Source organism: Pelecanus crispus, chromosome 11 (genome assembly GCF_030463565.1).
Source record: "Pelecanus crispus isolate bPelCri1 chromosome 11, bPelCri1.pri, whole genome shotgun sequence".
In the NCBI taxonomy this organism is placed as follows: domain Eukaryota; kingdom Metazoa; phylum Chordata; class Aves; order Pelecaniformes; family Pelecanidae; genus Pelecanus; species Pelecanus crispus.
Genome location: NC_134653.1, coordinates 28,058,528 through 28,078,822, shown reverse-complemented (window position 1 = coordinate 28,078,822; position 20,295 = coordinate 28,058,528). Strand labels below are relative to the sequence as shown.

Here is a 20,295-nt window from a genome sequence, read left to right as displayed (position 1 = left end):
GTCCCTGCACATACAGTAAAGCCGGGCACACCTGCTGAATCAGGCTTATTAAAGCCAGCCTACAGTGGGCAGCAATGCCTGCATGAGACCAGCTCCAAAGCCCATTCAAGGGTGAGGCTTTGCCTTGATGTCTTCTGGCCTTGTGAAGCCCTGCTATTGCAGTGTATCAGCAGCTTGTGTTCCATGCAGCCAGGCCCCCGAGGCCATGCAGGTACAAGCACACTACAGACAGCTGTTGCCCACCAGCACTCTCCAGGCTATGCAAGGTGGTGGCAATGTGCATCCTAGGTGAGGAGTGTCACACACACACATCCTGTCACCAAGCCTTGAGCAGATCAAGTCCATGGATTAAACAGAGCGTGACATGAAGACCCACCAAGGCAGAAGGAAATCACCTCCTCATGCAAGGAGGGGCATTCTGGAGAAAGGGAATTTTTTCACAGAGCATCGAGCACTGGACATGCAGTACATCAGCGTTGTTACTGGTTCCCACCATTCCAGTCCTCCGCTTCTGCTGACCAGATTTCATCCGTGTGTCTCAGCATCTCCACAGGAAAAGGGGATGATGCTACAGGTCCCCCTAAGCAGTGCTGCAGGATCACTTGTACAGCAACATCTGGGCACCAAATGGAAGATGCACCTGGAGCAGAGGCCATGCGCATCATTCTGACAGCCCAGGGGTGCAGAAAAGTACCGGGCTGTGCAAGAGCAGGTACTAGCCCAGCCCCATGCTCACCCTGTCTCGCCAGCTTTATTCCCTCCTGCACAAGGTACAAGAGGTGTTCAGTGAACAGAAAGAACACACCCAAATGAAGCAGGTTTTATCCCAGATTGACACATCACTGACCAAGCACTGCTACCTGTGTCAGGCCAGGGCAAAACATGGACCAGGACACTGTTGCACCACCCTGCAGTTGCTGCTAAGCCCTGGGACTTCCTCCTGCTCTGCAGCACAGGTACAGCCGCTGTCCTGACAACTCCCGACAGCTCCTCCCAGGCTGTGAAACCCCAACTACCTTGTGCTCCAGAGTAGAACCAGAGCAGGCAGGGTCCTGAGGAAGGTTTTTCCAGCGACACCCAACCATCTCACAGAGGAGACCGTGGCTGCCCTTGCAGCAGCACAGGGCTCAGCTAAGAGCAGGGTGGGCAGATCTGGCACCATCACAGCCCAGACGAGCTGCAGGACAAACAGGGGGGCAGGAAACATCACAAGACTGCAAAAAGTCTGAAATTCAGAGCAGCTGGGACCACACAGAGCAGGCAGCCTTCCCACCAGGCTGTTGTTTAGCTCAGCCCCTGCTCTACCCCCCCTTTCCCACTCCCCAGCTGCAGGAGGCTCAGGAATCTGCGGGGGCCATTCCCTGTTGCTGGGAAATCAGGCTACTGAAACCACAACAGCATCAGCTGGAAACACAGCCCCTCCCCTGGGCTCTCCAGCAGCTAACACCAACACCATCGGGCATTTTGTCATCCCCACGGCCTGCAGGACAGCACCCGGGCACGAGCATTCCCCACATCACAGGCCTGGGCCCCCATCAGAGGAGAACAGCTCTGGGAAGAGGCACGCTAAGCGCCATGTTCATTACAGTGAGACATGGAGGTACACGGGGAAAGCACGGGCTTTGCCTCAGCTCTGGGGGCCAGCTGGTCACCTGGACCATCTTCTTCACCACCAAGTGGTGACCCCATGAGGGGCAGGGAGGGCCACAGCACCCCAATCTGCAGCAATGCCCAGTCGTTAGGGAACGGGGCAGGAGAGCTCTGCCAGGGCACATCAGCATTCTTTACCTCATCTGTTTAAAAAACAGTGGAGATCTTTAACCCCTACTCAATGAATCATGGAGGAAAACCATCCCAGCAGAGCTGTTAACTGCGCAGGGAGGGAGACCAGAGGCGAGGATGAGTTCCCAACCTTGCACTCTGGGGAATCACTGGAGGGAGCTCTGCTTATCTAGACACAACCAGAAGCACCACGGGGCAGAAGTGACAGCTGCCAGCAGAGCTCCTCTGCTGCAGGCTGTGTGGGAAGGGTTCCCTGGCTCAAATCCTGGTCCCGGCTTCAGAGAGCAGATATCCTTGGCTGGTGGGAGGGAACAAGCAGACCCTGTCCTGGCCTTGCCCAGTTGGCCAAGAGCCTTTGCCTGACCCCAGACACTTGCAGCTGAAGCCACCAGATGCACGTGGTCCTAAGACTTTGCTCCCTCTGCTATCTGAATTGGATTCCCAGCTCTGACTACTGACATGTATCAGCCCTGGGGATTTCTCAATCGTGACAAACTTGGTGAGAGTTCACGGCCCAAGTGTCCCCTGGTGACTCAGCCACGATCTCCAGCTCCTTCCCCTTGTGACTGGGACAAGTTTGTGGAAAAGGACTGGCAAGGGACAGGGCTCACTGCTTTTTCCTACTCAAGTTTGATGAGATGAAGGACAGAGACACTTCATGAATCAGAACCATTTTCCCCAGATCAAAGCGTTCATTCCTGCTCCTAACCTGGAGCATTCCCAGCACCAAACACCAGCACACATGGCTGTAATACAGCAGCTCAAAGCCCTGCTGATGGCCACGCAGGGATTCTACCTTTGCTGGCCACAACAGTAGGCATTTCTTGGCCACTCGCTGTGCCTCCTACCATGTCCATGGGGCCCCTGGATTCGGGGTGACCACACTCATATCTCGGGTCTCATTCCCTGTCTGCAGCCAACTGCCAAGAGACTGTGAACCTGCAGTGCCGCGTCCTGATCCTCACAGCTCACCTGAAGAGGAAGTGTCAGTGCAGGCCTGAAGGTATGAGCACTCCTGAGCAGCAGTCACCAGAGGGACCAGCATTCCACCCATAGAGAAGCAGCAGAGGGTAACAAACAGGTCACATGGGAATCCCAGATCATCCCAACACACAGGGAAGGGAGCAGCAAATCTCCTCCCCTCTAAACCTCATCAGATTCTCTTCAAAGCTTAACTTGCCAAGGAAAATACCTCTAAACCCCACAGGCTCATGCTGGCCGCACAGGGGCACACTGGACCTTCTTCACCGTATCTCTCTTCCTCCAGACTGCATCGATCTTCTGGATGAAATGGGCACCCTGATGAACCTGAGCAAAGTGGAAAATCCTGCATCTGAATTTGCCAGTAAATACCTACAGGAAAGGGAGCACTACATCCTCATCAGAGTCATCCGTAAGTTCCTCCGCAAGACAGCACAGTTCAGCCTCTGCACCAAGAAGGGTCTGCTTTGCGGGGGGTGGTGTTACACACCATTTCAAGTAACTCTCCCATACACAGGAAAACCCTGTCACCTCCTAGAAACAAAGATGCAGCTTTGGAGAGTGGCTCTATTCAGTAGTCACTTGGACAGTAGCTCTGAGGATGCAGAAGCCAGCTCAGATGAAGAGCTAGAGTAGAACCTTGTGTTTGTCCAAGGTGGCTGCTCTGGGGGAGGAGAAACCTTTCATGAACAGAGCCACCTGCCCCAGTTACAAGTCTTGACTTCAGTTTTCAGCCAGGAGAGAGGTTAATCCATTTCTCCCATTCTGCCGGCAGGAGGAGAAAGCTCTGAAGCCACCTGCTATGAATCCTTGCTAGAGAACCTGGAGAAACACTACCCTGACCTAGCAGGTAAGAGCCAGGCACCCACCTCACCTGCACAAAGGAGCTGGGGGTGCAGGCATGACTCCTCTCCCTACCACAGCCCTTGTAGACCATCCGTGGGATTGTCCTCTGCATTCCACTATGCCCCCTCACAACACTGAGCTTCAGGACTGGTTAAGACCATGGGTAGCAAGTGAATTCAGGCAGCAAGCGAAGGGACAAGCAGAAGCCAGAGTTAGTTTGCAGAAACCCTCCTAGTTAGTGTGACAGCAGGCACCTGCTGCCCTCCCACCCCAGGCATGAGTCCCCCCAGCCTGGAGGGGTCCAAAGCAAAGAGGGGACATTTCCTTGGAACAAACAAGGAGGGAAGGACAACAGGAGAAATCAGGAAACCCAGAAGTCCCTCTCCCAGGCTGCAGTCTCACAGGTTGGCATAGCCTCACTCAACACACCAAGGGCGGGCAACTGACCAACACAGAAGGAAAACACACAGCTCTGGAGGGGATCACTCCACAGATCGGCTGCAGCAGCTCTCAGCAAACACCCAGATGAGAGACCAGCGGAGGAGGGGCTCCTTGCAGAGGAGGGGTCAGCCCCTCACCAGCACCCCAGCCAGGACCAGGCCTGTCTCACAGAGCAAGAAGAGCTCAGAGCTGAAGCGCAGCCCTAGATGAGCAGACCCATTACTGATCACAAATGCAGCGCAGCCACCAGCAAGGCTCAGTCACCCTACCATGCTGCCCATGCACTCATCCCCCGCTCAGCAAGAATCCTCTGCCACTTAGCTCCTCTTCCTGGGATCCCCCTGCTCCTCTCAGAGGTTCATGCTGCCACATCCAAAGCTGCACCCTGACAAACCACGGAAACGCAGCACCACAGCCAGGCACAAGCAGCAGCCTCCTGCTTCAAGGAGTCACTCATGTTCCCAATGGCATGGCCTACACTCCCAAGTGACAAGAAAACTGCATCTCCTTTCAACCCACCTGCACTGGCAACCAAACAAACACATGCACCTGCATCACTGGATGAGTCTGCCTTCGACACCATCACCACACTGGCAGTGGCCTTCTGGACTGTCCACTGCACTCACCAGGAAAAGCTGTTCAAGAGACACCCAGAGTCTCCACAACTCCAGAAGCAGCATTGCTAGCACTTAGCCAAGATGGATCAGAAGACAGCACACACCTGCTGCAGGTGCTCCTGATGGTCCTCCTTAACAGCTTCTCCACCCAAACCAGCACACACCAACATCACTCTAGTATTTATTTCTTAAATGGAGTTTGTTAAAACAGCTTCATTACAGTGGTTCCTCCCTGCTCACACTGGGGCAGCTCAGCACACAGAGGACTTGGGCTTTGACTCTCTGGCATCTACTTTTTCCCTTGGCTGTCTCTCAGGAAAGGTCAAGGCACCTCAGATAAGGTCAGGCACAGCTCTGGACATTATCTACCACCAAGAACTTAGGTCTTGACATTTAGAAGGAGCAGGACTTTCAACACCAGCTTCCAGTATCTGCTGCCAGCCTTTACCATCTAGACCTGGATTTCCTCCCAGATCCAAACAAGGGGCCCATAACTTGCCCAATATTCAACAGCTGGAGGTCAACAGTTAACAGATTAATTCTGCCATGAAAATTCAGCAGTTAAGCATCTGAAAGTATCATGGTTTCACTGCTGTGCCACTGAAACTCCAGCTGAAGCCTCAAAATTCTTTCACACCAACATGAAGAGGAAGGTGTCCTGCTGGAGGCCAGTCTGCAGGCAGCAGTCACGGGACTGTTCTGCTGTAGCGACTGTAAGCAGAAAGCCACTCTGAACCTGACCTGATGCCGGTGACCTTGAAAACATTGCATAACCTGCTAAGGCTTTTAAGTAAGATCAGCTGACTGTATCCAAGTCACACAGCCAGACAGGTCCTATTTTCTTAGCTCCAGGGTCAGAACAGCTCTTCAGGAAGAAGGTACCAATGGAAAAATAGTGTTACTGAAAATACTGTAGGACACATCTCGGATTACCTCTCTCCAGCCCCTCCTCTGCCTGGAGTGCAGCCAATCCAGTCTCAGCTCAGTTGTGGATCTGCTTTTGCCAAGTCATGCAGGCTCAGTCCTTGCTAGGCTGCACCTCCTGTTTGCAGGAAATATACAACTGTGCCTTATCCTTCAAGTGGCTGATACTGTTAACATTTTGGTAGCTTAATTTTAGCTTGAGAATTAAATAAAGAACATGCACAAGTGATAGGTCCAAATAAACTCCTTTATTTCTCTGTAACAAATACAGCACTATCTGAATTCCGAACTCCCACAGGTCCAACCATTCCTCTCCTTCCCTACGAGTCCAGAAGTGAGTTACCACTAGAAGACTCCTATCTGGTCAGTCTGCTCCCTTCAGCTCATCCCCCATCTGTCCTTCTGCTCCCCGCAGGCAGCAAGGCTCTACACCAGCCTTCTCTTCCCTACAAGGGGGCAGATTCTTCACAGGAGAGAAGAAACACCTACAGGGGAGAAAGCACAAGTTCAGCATTAGAGGCATATTCAAGCAGCTGTAAAGGCTCACTTACCTAAGGTGACCAGATCAAGACATAGCTACTGACATCCACTTTTAACAGGTGCAGCAGGAATTAGAGAATCAAGTAAGGAAAGCAGCAAGAGAGGAACCTCCAAGAGGGCACCTACAGCCTCCTCACCTTCACACAGATACACTCAGGATCATTTCTCCTGCCCCTTCCAGTTCCCTTCCGCATTCCAGGACACAGGAAAGGCAGAACTGCTTCCTATTTAAAGCTCTGAAGGGCACTATAACCTCAACAGATTGCTTCTGCAACCTTGAACCCTCTCAAGTATTCTCCTGGCAGCAGTGCCCTCGCTGCTGGCACAGGGCACAGACTCACCGTTGCTAGTCTTGCACTGCTTCAGAGCCTCGTTGAAGCCCTCGCACAAGGTCAGGTCTCTCTGGTTGGTAGCACACTCCAGGAACTGCTTCATCTCATAGTGGCAGGGTCCATAGGGCGACTGCTGGTACAGGGGCTGCTGCCTGGGCTCCTGCAGGCAAGGACCTGGCTAGGGAAGGAGGTCTGGGGGCAGAGGCACCCCTTTCGGTAAATACAGCGGCTCCTTTTCGCCTCTCGGCAGGAACCGCCCCGGCCCCTCGGGCTGCCTGTACGTCTGCCCTTCACCGCACGGGTCAAGCAGCCCGCGGAAGCGCCGGCGGCCCCCCCCCGCTCCCCAGGACCGGCTCTGCCTGCCCGGCTCCCGCCGCCCCTCCTCACCCCCCATCCCGCAGCCCACGGCCGCCGCCCGCCCCAGGCCCCGCCGCAAGCGAGGACAAGGACGCAGGCAAGGGCGCCGGCCCGGCCCCGCTCGCACCTGGGCGGGAGCCGCCGCCTTGGCCGGTTCGGAGGAGCCGCCGCCGCTGAAGGCGCCGGTGAGGGCGCTGCCCACGACGTGTCCCACGGCGGAGCCCACGGCCACGCCCGCCGCCGTGCTCGCCATCTGCGCCATCAGCCCGGGCTGCGCCGGCTGCGCCGCCGGCACCGGGGCCGGGCTGCGGAGAGGAGCGAGTCAGAGGGGGGGGGGACGGGGACCCCCCCCCGGCCCGGCCCGGCCCCGCCGCCGCCCCCGGTACCTGGCGGGGGCCGGGGCCGGTGCCGCCGCGTGCCGCCCCGCGCTCCTGCCGCCGCGCGCCATTGCCCCGCCGCTCTCCCGCCCCCGCCCCGCGCGCCGCCTTAAGAGGCGCCGCCGCCGCCGCCGCCACGTGACGCCGCGCGCATGCTCGGCCGCCGCGGCCGGACCCGCCCCGTCCCGCCCCGCCCCGCCGGGGGAAGGCGGGGCCTCCTGCCGGGCGCGTGCGCGGGGAGGGGCGGGGCCGCCCCGGGCCCCTCCCACTGCCCCCCCCCGCGACGGCGGTGCCCGGCCCTGCGCCGCCCAGCGCCGCCAGGGGGCGCGCCCGCCCCGCGGGGCCCGGCCCGATCCCGGGCCCGATCGTGCGTCCACCCGCGATGCCTCCTCCAAGGAAGCTGAGCTGCCAACGCGCCGGCACCCGGCGGGGCCCGGCCTGTCCCCGTCCCCCCGCCAAGTGCAGTAAGGGGCCCAGGGCTGATGCCTGCCCGGGCGGGCGGCAAGCTCCCCGGGGCAGGCGGGGAAAGGGCCGCCGGTGCCGCCTCCCCCAGCCCAGGGAGGCGCGGAGCGGGTGCCCCGGGCAGGGCAGCGGGGGTCTGCCCCCCCCCCCCCCGGCCCTGTACGCCCAGGCCGGAGCCCCCCGCCCGTGTTTAACGGCCCCGTTCTGAACGGCCGCCTGAGGGGCCTTCAACCCCCCCGATAACAGGAGAGGGGCCGCAGCGCAGGAGGAATGATTTACACTCACGGGATGGCTTCTGCCTCCGCAGGAGACGCTGACCACAGCTCTACCCACGCCAAAACCAGGTTTGACTTTGCATTTCAGTTTGTCCCGCTATGCTGCAGTCCAACTGGGACAACAAACACACTTTCAGGGGTGAACTGGTATCCTGCTGCGCCCAACTTTAGCACCTGCAGATGAGGCAACGTACCATCTCTCGAGTCACCATCTCTGGCCCAAATGTGGCTTAGCTTGTCTTTGGACTCCCGCCACCAGGTGAGGACCACGTTCTGCTGAGTGCTGCAGAGCCACAGAGCCTGCGAGGAAGGATGAAGCTGTGTGCAGTCCAGGCAGGAGTGAAGAAACAACAGCTGGGTGCAGGCAGACCAGGCAGGGAGGGAGCAAGGAGCCACGGCTAGCAGGAGATGAGCAGAGCACAGCAGCTCTGCTGTGACGGTTTCTGTAGATGTCATGACAAAGGAGAGCTTCAAGGAGGGCAATGGGGTGGCTTTGCAAATGCTCAGAGGCTCCCCCTCCCAGGTCTGGAGTAGAGCAAGAAAGAGCATGAAGGGGCTTGTTGGAAATGGACGACAGAGTGGGTCTCTGTTGCGTGGGAGATGATGGGTGGAGGAGAAGTGGATAATGAAGGGCTGGGAGAGAGAAGATGAACAGTCCACAACTGGGGCAAAGAAAAGAGGGTGCCAGGGAGGAGCGTGGGGAGGAATGATGTGGTCTAAGCCATTGGCCAGCGCAACAATTTTTGCAGCAGCCCTCTGGATACAAACCAGCAGATCAAGAAAACCTTTGCAAGGTGTGGACATTGTTGGGAAGTAGGAATCCACGGAGAGATGATGATGAACCCTCAAATCACAAACAGACAGGCTGGATGACGCCAGTTTTACCTTCAAAGCAATTTCTTGACAATCATCTCTTCCGTGGCACCCCAGCTGGTCTCCGAGGCCCCTGTGGGTCCATGTCTGCTTGATGTCTCCCAGGGATGGACCTGGTTGCCCATTCCATCTTTGGATGTTCCTTATGCCCTGTGGAGTGAAAGAAATTTCCAAAATTGAGAAGGATACAGAAGTTGTCTAGGGAAAAAAAAAAAAAATCCCAGCTATGTTATGTCTCCAGGGGTGTGTTCATACATTCAGCAAGTTATGGAAACCAGCTCTTTGGGCTGGTTCATTGACTGGCAGGAATTAGAGAGCTAAGCCACTGCGGGGTTGGCAATTAGCTGCTGTGTAAGTGTTTTGTAGAATCAAATTTCCAGCACGAGGGGAAGAGAAAAGCATTTGTAAAGCAAGCCACCCCCTTGGTGCAGGAGCTGGGCGGGCAGGGGGAGAGCTGCAGCTCCTACACTTCTGAGGAAAGGGATTGTGCCTCAAACAAACATGACTTTGGTCTCCTCTTCTGAGGGGTAACACCCACAAATCCTTCCTCCCGCAGCGCTCAGGAGCTCGCCTGCCCCGGGAGCTGTGCTGTGCGGTTCTGCTTAACAGCTGGAGCAGCAGCATTTTACATTCAGTATTTGCCCATCTTTTGCCCACTAATAAAAGAGGAGAGGCGGGCAAGCAGTTGCAAAACCAGAAAAATGCAACTGAAAAGCCCCTGCAGCAGCAGCACCTGCATTTTTTTCCTTTTCCCAGCCATGGACACATGGACACATGTCCTGGGGGAGCGGGGTTCCCTTCCCTATGCAGTCCCATCCCACCGAGCCATGAGCACTGGTGGGGAAACAGAGGTCTTAAACACACGAGAAAAAAAGGCAGGAGGGAAGAAAAGGGTGATGTCAGGGACCCCCTCACTGTGAGGAAAATCCTGGGAGTGAGAGCTCAGTTCTCTGCCAACAGCACACGAGCACGGTCGAGCCCATCAGTGCATGGGGCTGGGGCTACCGTACCATGGGCTTCTCTTCGTTCCTCGGCTGTCCCTGGCCATAGGAAGAAGCTGGGCATGTGCCGCAGAGTAGGAGAGGATGGATTTGCAGGGAGCATAGGGAATGCCAGACCTCCAGCCATAGGAAGTCAAGGTTCATTAGTTCCACTACGCGCAGAACAACTTGCTGAAGGAACCTGGGTTTCAAGCTGAGCGTGTCCCTTTAAGCTGCATCTGGGGGACCCTTTGATTTCGTTAATTAGACACAAAGTTTTTCTGTGCTGTGGGAGGCCGGGTATGTGCTGAGGAGCACAGCTACCCTGGGTTTACTAATGAGATAATTTATTGTGGCTGTCTGAGAAGGCTGAGTGTACACAACTCCACCCGCACACACACCACCCACTCCAAGCCCTCTGCTCCTAGCTGGAGAGTCCTCAGCACTGGTGTGGTAAGTACTGCTTTAGGTCTCCCGGCACAGAGCCCTGCTGAGGAGCCATCCTCCCCTCAGGGGACTTGTGCAGCAAGGCCGTGTTTGCGTCTAAATATCCCCGCAACAGTTGTCACTGCTTCCCTGGCCAAAGTTCCTAAATCCCCTATTTTTCAGCCGAAATTTGATCTTTGATTCAATCAAGTAGCTTTGTTTCTGCCTCTCTCTCTCTTCCCCTGCTCCAGAAGATCCCTCCTTACATAGTTCAAGTGTTAGGGCTTGCCTACACTTGAAGGTTAATTCTGGATTAAGGGACGTATAAATCTGAAAGACGGCAGCTAATTCCTGAATAGTTCTGGAAAGATTTACTCAAAACCAGTCATTTCTGTATAACTGGGTGCACTGGCCAGCCTGTACATTCCCTCCTGTTAGCAGCAGGATCAGGTAAGACGAGGTTTGTAAAAAGCAGGTCTGTTGTTTCCAACTGTTTTCTCCCCGTTGCTCTAAAAGCAGATAATAATCTACCCCTTCAGAGTTTGCCTCACTTAAAATCCCCACGCTGTCACAGCCGAAACGCGGCTACAAAGAGATCCAGGAATTCCCCAAGCGTTTGGATTGCAAGGGGTTATTTCACAGGTAAGGAATGCAATACCCAGCCTCCCTGGGTCTCCTATGAGTCTCTGCCCCTCCATCGGGCAACAGAGCGCAGGTCTGTCTTTACCAGGCTGCAGTTGCACGGGGTGCCTGCTTATGGGAACGGTGCCACCCATGAGTGGCATGTTTCCACAGAAGCCTTCTCCACGCAGCCGTGCCACTCTGCGGCGCATCCCTGCCCTGTCCCTGCCAGGGGCCGCCGCCAGCAGGTAGCCATCTGGAGATGCTGATGGAACCTACTGCCTCCCGAGCTGCAGGTTTGCACTTGGAGAACCCTAATTATTGCATGCAGGGGCAGATCTGGGCAGTGCTCTGGGTGTACCTGAATTTAAGTTATTTAGGTTAACAGCAAATTGCACGGCATGGTTGCTCGGGGATCTGGGCAAACTATTCAAAGCAGAAGAAAGCGTCTGATGAATTAGCCAATATTTTTGTTTGTGGACAATCCCCCCCCAAAAAAGAAACAAAACCTCCAGTTCTTACCGATGTGTTTGCTACTCAAAATTGCTCCATGAATCATTTATTACTGAATGTATTGCAGTCAGTGGGTTTCTCGTGTCCTGCTTTTATTTTCATCTTTGAGCTCTGGCTAGTCCTAATTTTACTTGTGCCAAGTGGCTGATTTCAGTCTCCCAAGTCCAGACGGAGCTTTCAGGTCAGATGTAAATATGCAAGCACTACTTTTCTATCCTATAAAGTTTTGTGCAAGTATAAGTTGCAACTGACAAATAATAATAATAATAATAATAATAATAATAATAATAATAATAATAATAAAAAATCAAGGCAGTTGCTACCACTAAAAGGAATTCACAGATTTTTCATGAGCAGAGGGGCATGTTTCCCGCAGTCCTCCCTCACCGCCATTCCCCCAAGGGATAACAAAGCAGTGCTGTCAGAGGTAGGCGATATTCCATGGCATCGCCACTGCAGCGTGGCACACAGCTCGCTCTCACACTGGATGCTACGGGCTTTGAGCACACTCTCCCCACACAGACCTCTTGCTGTCTGCGTCCTTCCTCAGTCTCTTTTTAGCCAAAATACAGCGCTGTGAAATGAAGTGACTGTACTGCAAGAGCCAGAGATGAGAAAAGGGAGGAAGAAAAAAATGTGGCATTTAACTGGAGGAGCTGCAGATGGTGGGAAGGAAGGGAAGGGAAGGGAAGGGAAGGGAAGGGAAGGGAAGGGAAGGGAAGGGAAGGGAAGGGAAGGGAAGGGAAGGGAAGGGAAGGGAAGGGAAGGGAAGGGAAGGGGAAGGGGAAGGGGAAGGGGAAGGGGAAGGGGAAGGGGAAGGGAAGGGAAGGGAAGGGAAGGGAAGGGAAGGGAAGGGAAGGGAAGGGAAGGGAAGGGAAGGGAAGGGAAGGGAAGGGAAGGGAAGGGAAGGGAAGGGAAGGGAAGGGAAGGGAAGGGAAGGGAAGGGAAGGGAAGGGAAGGGAAGGGAAGGGAAGGGAAGGGAAGGGAAGGGAAGGGAAGGGAAGGGAAGGCAAGGGAAGGGAAGGCAAGGGAAGGCAAGGGAAGGGAAGGCAAGGGAAGGCAAGGGAAGGCAAGGCAAGGCAAGGGAAGGCAAGGCAAGGCAAGGGAAGGCAAGGCAAGGCAAGGGAAGGCAAGGCAAGGCAAGGGAAGGCAAGGCAAGGCAAGGGAAGGCAAGGGAAGGCAAGGGAAGGCAAGGCAAGGCAAGGGAAGGCAAGGCAAGGCAAGGCAAGGCAAGGCAAGGGAAGGCAAGGGAAGGGAAAGGGAAGGCAAGGGAAGGCAAGGGAAGGCAAGGGAAGGCAAAGGAAGGCAAGGGAAGGCAAGGCAAGGCAAGGCAAGGCAAGGCAAGGCAAGGGAAGGCAAGGGAAGGCAAGGGAAGGGAAAGGGAGGAGCGTTACAGAGTGCCGTTTCAGCTTTCAAGTCTCATGCTCCCAGGATCTACATGCCATTTCTTGGATGTGGTTTGCCCTGAGGGCAATCTCAACAGCTGTGAAGTTTCAGCAGATGAACAATGTAGTTTTCAATAAATTTCACAAAGCAAACGAAAGGATTTTAACTCATTCATGCTAGCCCATTTTTGGTCTGAAGGCTCTTCCGGACCCGAATCCATTCACATCACAAGTGTTTCCCATTTGAACCCCAGGGCCTGACTGCTGGAGCACACCTGAGCTAGACTGTTCTGCTCTGGGTTTCCGGAGAGTTCTTCCCCATCAGAATAGGCTTCTCTCAGCCATGCCCATGGGTCTTGGGAGGTGTAGGTACATCTCTGCATTTACCTGTTCCACTTAAACCCACCCTGGTGACCTGTGGGTGGAGCAAGGTATCAAATGTGGAATGTGGATGCCCTCATCTCCTGGTGGGGAAAGAGGAGGTGGTAGAAAGAGAAGTTCCCCAGATCTCCTTCCCCGGTGGCAGCTGCATCTCAGAAGTTCAATCTCTTTTGTATCCAGAAGCAGGGCTTGCACGCCCGGAGGCACATTCTGATCCCAGCTGAAGGCTGATGACATTAGTTGTAACTTAGAGAAGGGCTTTTGTGTCCCAAAAATCAGCCCTAGTCAAGAGATTACCTCTTCCAAAACACCTCCAGTGTATCCTCAGATCATGAGGACAACAATTACTGTAAGCTCTGTGAATTCACCTGCTAAATACAGGACAAGATGGCAAACCTGAGCCTGGAGATTTTGTTTTGTTTTCTTCACAGCCGCAGAGCACCCCATAAGCAGTGCGGCTAGAAAGCCAGCGCAGGTTTGTTTGCTGTGTGTCTGGAGGATCTGAGCAATGAGACAGTGCCCTTTGCTGCCTCTCCTCTGGCTGGGATCTGCCAGGCAGTTCCAGGGAGCCTCAAGCAGCGAGCTCACATCCCTTGCAGGAGATAACAGTGCTGAGCAGAGCCTGGAGGGATCTCACACCTTTACAGCCTCCCTGCTTTACCTGCGCTGTCCCAGTCGATGAGCTTGGGGCTTGGCATTTCCTCCTAGCCCAAATGTCTGCCCAGAGGCTGTTTCCCTCTGCTTTTGCACAGCTGCTCCCTGGCTGGTCTGGTTTCCCCGGTGGGGTTGGGGGGGGGGGGGCGGGGGGTGGCTGACAGTTCAGAAGTGTCTGTCGTAAAACAACATGCGAGCAAATACAGAAGCAAGAATGGGGTCTGTGTGTAAGGCAGAGGCACCCATGACCTTTTAGGAGGCTGTTAGCACCAACCCATGAACAGCTACTGCTTTGAACTAGATTATTACAGTAACTATCTCCCCCCATCTCCCCCTTCCCAAGCAAAGACATAGCCCGTACGGCAGTTGGAGATCTTGTGCGATGCTGCAGCCTTTACACAAACAGTTCACAGCCACCTATGATTCGGGCTCCTCTGTCTCAGCTCTCCAAAATGTCTCATGAGTTTTAATCACCACATTGCTTTCCCTGCCCTACTGAGGCTGTCCAGCCATCAGCTTCCAACATCTCTTCTCAGCCAGAAATGAAATAGTGGAGCCCATCCTTTCTTTCCTCTGTAGAAGCAGCCAGTGGTATCTCCTCTTCCTCTTGCTTCCCTGCAAATGCACATGGAAGCCCAGTCAGGCACTCTGGCTTGTCAAGATTTCTGCTGAAATGCTCTTCTTTTAGCTGCAACCTCCACCCTAGAGTGCTGAGCTCAACACAGAGACTATCCACAGGTTCCTCCATCGGAACAGTGCACGCTTTTTGTCTGGCCTTTGCAAAATCGGTGGCCTGAGCAAACACCATAGCTCTCTGCAAAGGCTGGGCACTGTGTATGCCATGCTGGATTCATTCCCAGCTGTGTACAAGCTCTCGTGGTGCTCCTTTTAGACTGTTCTTTGGAGTCTTCAGTTTGGTCTCTGGGTGCTTCCCTGGATCTGAGGCTTCTACACTAAGTTTGTGGTAATGCAGTCTCAGAGTTCAGCAACTGCTGTCCAGGAGAAAGTGGAAAAAACATCTTGGGAACTGAGCTCTGCCACAGTCTGACAGCCAATTTATTGCATTGACATTTGTTAATGGCAACTCAGTGTGGGTCACAGACACGATCTTTCCCATGTGAGCATGAGCTCCCAGTTGCAGGGCACTGCATCACTGCTGCATAAACTAATAGCTGTGAGAGCCACTTTGCATCCCAACAGGAGCCAAGAGAGCACTTACACCAACCAAAACCCACATCTCCATGACCTCTCTTCCTGGTTATCTCCTCTGGACTGAGTTTACTTGCTCTTTTGTCAATCTTCCCTCCTGGCTCACATCCTCACTGCTTTCACATGGCTTCATTCTGTCAGAGCCCACAGCACTGCCCTGATGCTGGGCAGATGGCCCGTGGATGCCTATATCTGCTCACCCAGCACCAACCAGCCCAGCTGCTCGCGGCTGTGAGCGCAGTTGCCCCCTGGTCCTGGGGATGCAGGGAGTACTCTCTCCTTGCTATTGCTGGCCCTGGCTTGCCAAGCTGGCCTGCACATCCCGGGGATGGACACCTTCCACTCGTCATGGGAAAAGCACCCCTTGGGATGATGTCTGAGCAATGCAGAAGGGCAGGAGGGTCCCAGCAGCAGTGAGGCTGAGCGGAGAGGGGCCAGGGGAGTGATACCTGTTCCAGGGAGGTGCTGAGGAGGGGGGGAGGAGGGAGGTGAGGGGCTTGGCTGCTCTGAGCAGAAACATGCGTGAAGAAAAGCCTCGACCCACACCCTGAATTCCACAGCTCGGCTTCGGGGACAGGGGGAGGGAGAGAGGACAGGACGGGACATTTCCAGCAGACCCACGACTTGTTCGTAAAAGCCTCATCTCACCAGCTCTGCCTGCCTCCTCCCCCATCATCTCATGCTGGGTTTTATTAACGCAGTCCCCCTTAGGCTAGAGGGAATCACATCCCAGGAGACATTCCAGTGTCGGCTCAGCTTCGGAGGGGATCAGAGGGAGCCAAGGGTGGGGGGCGTTTCACCAGGACGTTTCATTTGCAGAGAGCTGGCAGGTTGGGAGCGCTGCAAGACGGCACTAGCAGCCTCCTTATCAGACACCGAGCAGCCGCAGGCTGGAGTCAAGTCTCTGCTCTGCTCTCACACTCCAGCTCTGTATCTCCCAAAGACCAGTTATTTCTGCTCTGTCCAGGCTGCCGGCTGGAAGCTCTTAACCTGGGCTCTGCTGGGTGCTGGGTGCACAGCCAGGCACAGGGACTGTGGGCAGGGAGTCTCGCCCTTTTGCTCAGGTGGTGAACGCAACTGTTGGCGCTATGCAGTCGAGTCCAGGCTGCCACAGGGGCTCAGCCCAGGGTCAGCACCCTTCCCCATGCACCAACAGGGCCTCAACCACCAGCTCCTCGCAACCATCACGATCTGCACCAGTTGGGGCTGACACCTCTCGCCAGGAATGGGAGCTGGCTCCCCGGTGTCTGGCTCCTCAGGTGAATTGTGGTGTGCCCTGAGCCTACGCCAGGAAAATGCCAGCAGATGAAACTCCATCCTAGGCCAAGAGACACGAAGATGGATGTGTTTTCCTTGCCTGGCTTATCTCGCAGGCAGTGTTTCTCACCGGAGCCCGGCACTGTTTGTGTGCGCTCGGCTCCTGGCACGGGGGCAGGAGATGATTAGACAACAAACACTGTGGCGTACCTCTCCCGGGGCTGCAGCCTGCCCCTGCCCTGCCGAGACCACGGCCTAGCAGGGAGTTGCTTCCCAGGGACTGAATCCCAGGACCGGCTGCAGCTGCACCAGGGGCTGCAGGGGGAGAAGGGGGAGGAAGAGCTGCACGACCCCGCAGCTGCTCAGGCACCACGTGAGCTGCAGTGTGAGCTACACAGGGGATGGGGCTGTGGCTGCCTTAGCTGCTCCCCCAGGGACCCACTCCTGGACTGGACCCTGGGCAGATGCAGTGCACCTCTGCAAGGTGAGGGGCAGGACAGTCCTGCCACCATCTTGCTTGTTCCTAGGTTGGAGGAGGCAGCGGTGCCAGCCCAGCAGCCCTGCAGGTAGTCGTGCACTCAGCCCAGGGGCTCTGCTCCACCTGTGCCTCTTGGTTTCATGAGGGCAGTAAACCAGGCAGATCCCAACCTGGAAGACTCTGCACCGCTGGGTTCAACTCAGAATTAAGGTTAAGGGAGGGGGTTTTTTTAAAAGGCAAAACCAAATAAATGCAAAATAAGTAGTAGTGGATGAAGCAAAACTTTGTGGAAAGTCATACTGAGACTGTTACATCAGCCTAGTTAAGTTGAAGTCTGGAAGAAAAATCAAAATATTTTACTTTGACATTTTCAAGGTGTGCTGTTTGGATCCAGGACAGCCTGCACAAATCCAGCCATTTTCATTTAAAAGATTTTAAAAAGCTAAAAAGAGCTTTGAAGCCAAGCATTTTGCTGACCAACAGACATTTTTACATATTACTTTACTTTACATATTACTTTACCTTTCCACTTGTGAGTCCAGGCCCAAAGGCCAAATTTGCCCTAACTCCATGTCCTCTTCTTGCCCCCCCTTCCCCATGCCCATGCTTCGGGCTGCCAGCTGAGGAGGAGAACCAAGTAATTCAAGGCCTGTTCAAGACATACTCCTGATCCCTGGTGTTTACAAGGGCAGTTCACTGTGCATGACCCACAGCCTTGTTTGCACCTACCACCACCTGTATAAACACCCACTTTGGCTGCCCAGGAGAAAACAAGATGCCAGGGCCAAAGAAAAGGGGAATCCCAAAAGCAAGAGGATGAGAACAGAGACTTGCCTGATGGGGATGCATCCCCATTTGTCACCCGCTGAGCAGTGACGCTGGAGACACCAATTCATGAGGCCACCACCTACAGGGAGGACAGGAAAGACATTAGAGGAGAAAAATCAAAGGGGTTTCTCTGTCCTGGGTATTTGGCTCCTGGACCCTCCTCCAGCTGCACAGGGAAATGCCCATGAGGTGTAAAACTCCATGCTGATTTTGCAGGGAACCTAAAACCAGGTCCCCAGCCACACAGAACACAGCTGTGAAAGTCACACCAGGGAGGTGGCAGGAAACAAAGGACTTTGGACAGACAGGCTTAATCCATTTAAATTCAATTTCTCTCTCACTTCCCCCCCTTTGCCCTTAGCTCTCATCAGAGAGCTCTTCCCCCACCTCCTCTCAGTCCGAAGTGCTTACAGCAGCTCCACACCCAAGTGGCCCATGGACTGAAAGAGTTATTCCACCTCCTTGCTGCTTACAACCGAGCAGAATCAGACCCACTGTTCCCTTCCTCCCTCTTGCACAGTCTCTTTCCACCAAACACCTGCTGGGGAGGGGGCTGCTGACAGAAGTTAGCCCCGGTTGGTGGTTCCTGTTGAGACTCGCATCACGAGGCCACTTCACTTGCCCAGGTGTTCGCAAGGTCCCTCCTTGCTGGAAAGGCTTAGGGGAGTGGAAGAAGAGCTAACGCTTGTGTCCAGAAGGACTTGGAAAACCCACCACAGCTCTGCCACTTGCTAGGACTGGAAGGCATTGAGGCAGGTGCCAAGCAAGAAGAGCCATGCATGGGGATGCTGTATCAGCAACATTGGTGACCGGCAGGACCTTCCAATCACGAAGGCTTCCACTGAGCTCCTGCAGCCATCATGAGATCCTTGAACCCCAAATTTGGCTCCAGTCTGGCAGGAGCTGCAGGAAAGCAAGCAGACAGCGCCTGCGCTGACAGATGTCAGGCTGTCAGCACTCTGGGGCTGGGGTGGGAGCCCTGTGCTCATCTGCCAGCAGTCGCTGTACATTCAGCCAGCTGCAAACTGAGGTAGGGATGAGGGCTGCACGGACAGACAGTGGCTGAGAGGGCTCCCAGCACAGGAGCACTAGCAAAAAGGACTTCTGCAGGCTGTGCATAGAGCCCTCTGCAGAAGGTGAGAACACAAACCCCCAAAACACTCAATGGGCCATTTTCCCGCTGCTAAACATCTACTTGTTCGGCTGGGAAATATTTGTAATCCCAAACACACCATGCACTTTCTTTTGTGTTAAGTCCCTGGCAGGAGCCAGCAGTTCTCGCACACGGTCCCATCTCTGCAAGGACTGTATTTCCCAGAACACCCCCTTCAAAAGTCTCCCTTTATTAAGAAGAGCCAAGCTGCCTGTCGCTGCCTCACAGGCTGCTCCCACGCCTCTCCCCACTTCCCCAGGACACCAACAGGGTCCACTGCCATGGGCTGGAAGGCACCAAGCTCCCAGAGACACCAGCATTCAAAGAAAAGACACTAAAGAAAAGAGAGACAAAGGCAGGAAAGCTTTTCTCGCTGAGACCCAGCTGTCTGGCTCAGAGCAAGGCAAGAAAGTAGGATCTGCTCTGCATTCCCAGGGCACAGCCAGAATAGCAGGAGGAGGGTAAATTCCACAGTGTAAAGTCTGAGCCCTGTGAACAGCAGCTCCTCGCTTCTTCCCTTTTGCTTCTTCTCTCCTTCCCTCTCCCCTCTTACGAGTGAGGTCTCAGGGATACACCAAACACACTGTTCGGGTGCGAGGACATCTAGCTAACGGCCCACTAGCTAAGCACAGCAGCACCTTCCAAGCACGGCCACGACCAGGCTCGCTCTTCTCACATCTGCTTACCGTACCCAGTATTTACATCCTCAGTCTGGTTCCCATAAAACAAAACATGAACAACTGATCACAGACAAATAAAACAGTAATACAGTCCAGGATGTCAGGAAGCCTTACCCACTCCCTGCACACCAGCCCTGGCAGCTGGAGATCAAAGTTTTCTTATTTGCATACATTTCTTGAAACAATTTGCAGCTAAACTCAGTCTACTGAGGGGATGCTGACACAGTCCAGGGCTTCTCCCATAGAAAGAGGAACCAAGAAACCAGATCGGTGCATTGCTGCCTGCATCTCCAGGTGGCTGAGCATTTGGCTGAGCGTTTGGCTGAGCATCCAGGAGGCTTTGGCATGCCCAAAACGAGGGGTGTTCCCCTCCTTCCCTTTCCTCAGCATCCCGCGCAGGGAAAGCCTTCTTGCAAATGGTTAAGCGAAGGGCTGGGCGCACACAGATGGCTTCGGCAGATCTCTGCACAGGCAAAGCGGGGATGCAGACGCATTTAAACCCAGAGATCGGGTATTTCGAAACCCAATGGGGACTGAGCGGTCTCGGTGGGCTCTGAGGGTCTAAGAGGATTGGGTTTTTTTAGTCCTTGGTACCCCTAGGCAGGAGAGGTGGAAGACGCCTGTAAACCGACCCGCGTAAAGCCATCCCAATCCGGCTAGAAACCAGTTGCAGGACTGCAAGCGCTGACACCCAGCTTAGGCGACTCCAGCAGCTGCTCCCTCATGCAAAAAAGAGGCAAAAGCCGGGCGGCGAGGCAGAGTAGCACCCCCGGGGAGCAATGCATGGCCCCAGGGACCTCCACAGCTTGCGCCGGGGGGGGGCGGGACCCCGATTCACGGAGGCCAGGGGCTGGTGGCGGGCAGGCGCGGGAGGGGGGTCCCGCCCGTCCCGCCCCGCTCCGCCCCACCGCCGGGGGCGGTGG

At 54.9% G+C, this 20,295-nt stretch overlaps 1 protein-coding gene across 1 annotated transcript; it reads right to left on the bottom strand.

Moving 5' to 3' along the window:
- Positions 1-5,820: 5,820 nt before the first annotated feature.
- On the bottom strand, positions 5,821-7,268 carry CHCHD10 (coiled-coil-helix-coiled-coil-helix domain containing 10). Its single transcript, XM_075718882.1, has 4 exons — positions 7,207-7,268; positions 6,948-7,125; positions 6,473-6,623; positions 5,821-6,076 (listed from the first exon to the last, which is right to left on the bottom strand). The coding sequence occupies exons 1-4, from the start codon at positions 7,266-7,268 to the stop codon at positions 6,057-6,059; spliced, it is 411 nt and encodes a 136-aa protein (XP_075574997.1). The 3' UTR covers positions 5,821-6,056.
- Positions 7,269-20,295: the final 13,027 nt, after the last annotated feature.